The sequence below is a fragment of the Tupaia chinensis genome, unplaced genomic scaffold, assembly GCF_000334495.1.
Source record: "Tupaia chinensis unplaced genomic scaffold, TupChi_1.0 Scaffold000661_1, whole genome shotgun sequence".
Taxonomy (NCBI): Eukaryota; Metazoa; Chordata; class Mammalia; order Scandentia; family Tupaiidae; genus Tupaia; species Tupaia belangeri.
This window is the reverse complement of record NW_006160183.1, coordinates 2366257-2370246: the sequence shown is the minus strand read 5'-3', so window position 1 is coordinate 2370246 and position 3990 is coordinate 2366257. Positions and strand designations below refer to the sequence as shown.

The following is a 3990-nucleotide window of genomic DNA, read 5'->3' as shown; positions in this document are numbered from 1 at the left end:
ATCAGACAGGGCTGCATCCCAGCCAGCTGGCCTCACGGCAAATATCCATGTAACTATATATATTTGATTTCCAATTTTATTATAAAATAAAAGCAGAAAATTTTCCCGAAGAACATTCACATGAGGGCATAACAGGGAGACGGCAAGTCCAAGGCTTGGGAGCAGCTCTGCCCGAAGCGATGAGGCCATAGTCCCGGGAGGAGGAAAGCAGTGCGGTGGGACCTGGAGGACTGAGGAGCGGCCAGGCGACGTTCAGGGGCTTCCGAGGGCCGCCTTTCTCTTTCTCTTAAGTTACTAAGTGAAAAGCTGACACCTGCAGCTCCCACCCACCCATGGAGGGGAGCCTCTGGAGACCCCCTCGGTTCAAGGGCTCTGTCCTTCCTTCTGCTCTGCCTCCTCCCACTGCCACTCTTGAGAAGTGAGGGGCAGATAAGGGGCAAACAGACAGCTGGACAGGAGGAGACTGAAGAGTACTGGGAGGGGCTGATACTGAGTGCAAGAGCCTGCTGTAGGAGAAAGCAGAGACAAATGCCTCGTGAGGTGGCAAGCCAGAAATACAGAAGAGACCGGAAACAGAGAAAAGGGGAAGCAATGAGGGAAGAGATAGAAAAGAGGAGAAAGGCAAGGAAGGAGAGAAAATGGGCAAAAAGAGAAGAAAGGGGAAAGAAAGGGGGAAAGACATAAGAGGAGAAAGGCAAGGAAGGAGAGAAAATGGGAAGAACGAGAAGAAAAGGGAAAGGGGGAAAGACATAAAGAGAGAAAAGCAGAGAAGGTAGGGAGAGTGAGAGGATGAGAATAATGTATAATTTATTCCTTTCCCTGGTTCGAGACCTAGTCCCCTGCCCTCCCCCCACAGGCTCTCAAAAGCAACTTGTTGAAAATAAAATCCAAAAAAAGGACCAAAAGAGACAGCTGTCTGCCCTGGCCTGACCAGCGGTTAGGCCCGCTCAGCGTAGGTCTGTCAGTACCTGCTGGGACGCCGGCACCAGTTGCCTTCCCGTCGCGGTCTCTCTCAGGTCCCCGGCGCCAAGCTGGGAAGGCAAGCACGTCGAGGAGAGCAGGGCTCTAGGAGCCCAGGTCCACAAGGTTGGCCGACATAGGGTTGAGGATGGAGTCCTGCAGGCCGTGGTGGTGCTGCAGAGGGTCGGCGCCGCCTCCGCCCGGCACGGGCACTGGTACCGCGCTGGGGCCCGGAGGGTGGCCCAGGCTGTGCAGAGACGGCAGCCCAGGGGGCGGTGGCGGGCTGAGCAGCAGAGCGGGGCTGGAGGACGAGTGATCCGGAGTCCCCGACGGCGTCTTCTCGTCCTCTGAGCTGCCAAGCACCGACTTGCCGCTGCCGTTCAGCGAGGAAGCCAGCGGGTTGTGGCTGTTGGAATTTGAGTTCTCGCTGTTCTCCCTGCAAGTGCAGGAGCAAAACAGCCGGGTCACCGGGACATTGAGGCTGCTCTGGACCGCTGCACCCAGGGCCAGAGACAGCCACTGCACTCTTTGCTGCTGTTTTCGTTTCTACCATTTCCCCTGCCTGGCCTGGGGCTCTGCTTTCTGTCAGTTCTTTCAATCTCTCAACACCATTGTCTCTCTTGTCCCTCTCCGTGAGTCTTCTTGTCTCTCAGTTTCTGGAATATTTTTCCCATAGTCTGTATTTCTGCCTCTCACCTACCCAACGTTTTCTTCCAGGAGCAAAGGGGCAGGAGAACAGGGCTCCTTGGAGTTCGGGAGTGGGCAGTGAGGAAGAGAGGATGCCTGGATTTTTCAGATTAGTTTAGACTCCTCAGACCAGGTTTGCTGGGAGGAAGTAGGGCGAGGAGGATGAGTGACCCTAGACCCTGGCCTAGGGACCCTACCTGAAGTTGGACATCCCACAGGCCTTCATTTCTCTTGCTTTTCTTCACCTGAGGGAAGTCCCTGGCTGGGGGACAGGCTTCTGAAGCTAAGGGTACATTCCCTCTAGCTCCAAACTGGGCAGGCCCTGTAAGGGCTTTGCGCTGGGCCTAGGAATGAGGCTCCAAAGATTGAAAACTCCTTTTCCTGATGATACAGTGGAAACTTCAGCTGGGGGACTGGAAGCTGGGGGCTTGGAGGGCAGCTCCTGGGAGAAGGGAAAGGGAGAAGGAAGAAAAGGGCTCCCCAGTTCAGGTCTAGACTTTTTTTATCATAACCAGAAGCTCAGGGTCCAAATCTGCAGCTGCAACCTGAGGCCTAGCCTGAGAACTCAGTTCTTTAGGAGTCTGGAGCATGCCAGTTTGGCTGGAGGAGGACTGAGCAGAGAGCACCCACCTCCTGTCCTGCTTTGACTGACAGTCCCTGACCAGATTTGGATATTCAAAATTCTGGGTAGAATTTTTTGCCAACTTCCTGAGGACTTTTCTTTCTGCTTTATTAGGAGGCCTTCCCACAGGACTGGCCACTGCGACTTTGCCATGTGGATATGCCCATCTCATGGTCTCAGTTATGAGAGAGCCTAAAGCACTCCCTCCATCCCCAGATATGTTTCCAATATTCAATGCCCCATCCCTGACCCTGATTATTCAAATTCTGGGCTAGCCCACACCCTGTAACACCAACCCCAGGTGTCCTGTTGTGCTATTACCCTCAGGCTGGATTCTGTTCCCACGATCTCCCCTATTCTCCAGACTTGGGGTACTGAAGGGTTACAGGGCAGTCAGTTCACCTGAGCCTAATGGTTAACCAGAACGACCTGGTTTCCCTGAGGACATACAACTCCCAGCCCTTCTGAAGTTCTGCACTTACCCCAGACATACCCACCTACCCACCAAAGGAGGTAGGGCCTGAGGGGAGAAGGAGTCAAGGGCCTGGGAGGCCATGGAAGGGCTGCTGGGTCCAGCATTCTTTCCTTCTCTCCCAGAGTTGACACTTCCTCCTAACTGGATGGAGCTTTTCACCCGTTGGTACTTTATATGCGGGACAAGGACTGATTTTCAATTCTCCTATTTAGGAAAATTCCTTGCCCAGGCCCTTCCCCATCCAGGCACAGCCAGAAATTTCCAATCACAGTTTTGAACCCTAATCACACTTAAGCCTGGAGTGGAGGAAGGCCGAGGGGTCCTGTGAGAAGCACAGCTAGACAGAAATCAGCAGACCTATTTTTACCTGGGTCCGACGACTGGGCCGGCTGCTGTACCCACTTTACCGGGATCCAGGCCTACCGCTCTGCCCTCACCCTGGAGCTCTAAACTTCTCCACTTTTGTCTTGGAGCGAGAGGGGAGTTAGCTGATAACTTTCCGGGTTGCTTTGCCCGCTTTAGACAAACCCCTGCCTGCCCGGTCAGGCAAGACCTAAGCACCACCAGGGTCAGGGTGGCAGCTGCGCTGTGGCAGGGACAGGGGGCTCAGTTTAAGTCTCTCCCGGGTAGGGAGATGCCCTGCACCCTCTCCTTCCAGCCCGGGACAGTCGGCGCAGCTCTACTTACTCGTACCTTTCCTTGGCCTCGGCCGCCCGGTCGCGCTGCCGCCGGTTCTTGAACCAGTTGCTGACCTGCGTGGTGGTGAGGCCCGTGGCTTCCGCCAGCTCGCGCTTTTCGCGGGGTGACGGGTAGGGGTTGTGCGCGTACCACTCACGCAGCACGCTGCGACTCTTCTCCTTGAAGCAGTAGCTAGTCTCCTCGCCGTCCCAGATGGAGCGCGGCAGCGGGAACTTGCGGCGCACGCGGTACTTGCCCACCGCGCCCAGGGGTCGGCCACGCAGCTTCTCCGCCTCGATGTAGTGCGCCTTGAGCCACAGCTGCTGCAGCTTGGCGTGGTTGTGCGGCGAGAATTGGTGGCTCTCCAGGATCTTGTAGAGCTCGCGGAAGTTGCCGCGGTGGAAGGCCACCACGGCCTTGGCCTTGAGCACGCTTTCATTCTTGTGGAGGTGCTCGCAGGCGGGCAGCGACCACAGGAAGCGGCCCAGCCGCTCGATGTTGCCGCCCTGCTGCAGCACCTCGCACACGCAAGCCACTTGCTTCTGCGTGCAGCCGAAGGTGGGGAGGC

General features: G+C 56.1%; 1 protein-coding gene across 1 annotated transcript; it reads right to left on the bottom strand.

Moving 5' to 3' along the window:
- Window positions 1-727: 727 nt before the first annotated feature.
- SIX2 (SIX homeobox 2) lies at window positions 728-3985 on the bottom strand (the record flags this gene model as incomplete). Its single annotated transcript, XM_006159919.3, has 2 exons — window positions 728-1396; window positions 3438-3985. Coding segments are annotated over 2 exons (879 nt in total), but the record flags the coding sequence as incomplete, so codon positions are not given.
- Window positions 3986-3990: the final 5 nt, after the last annotated feature.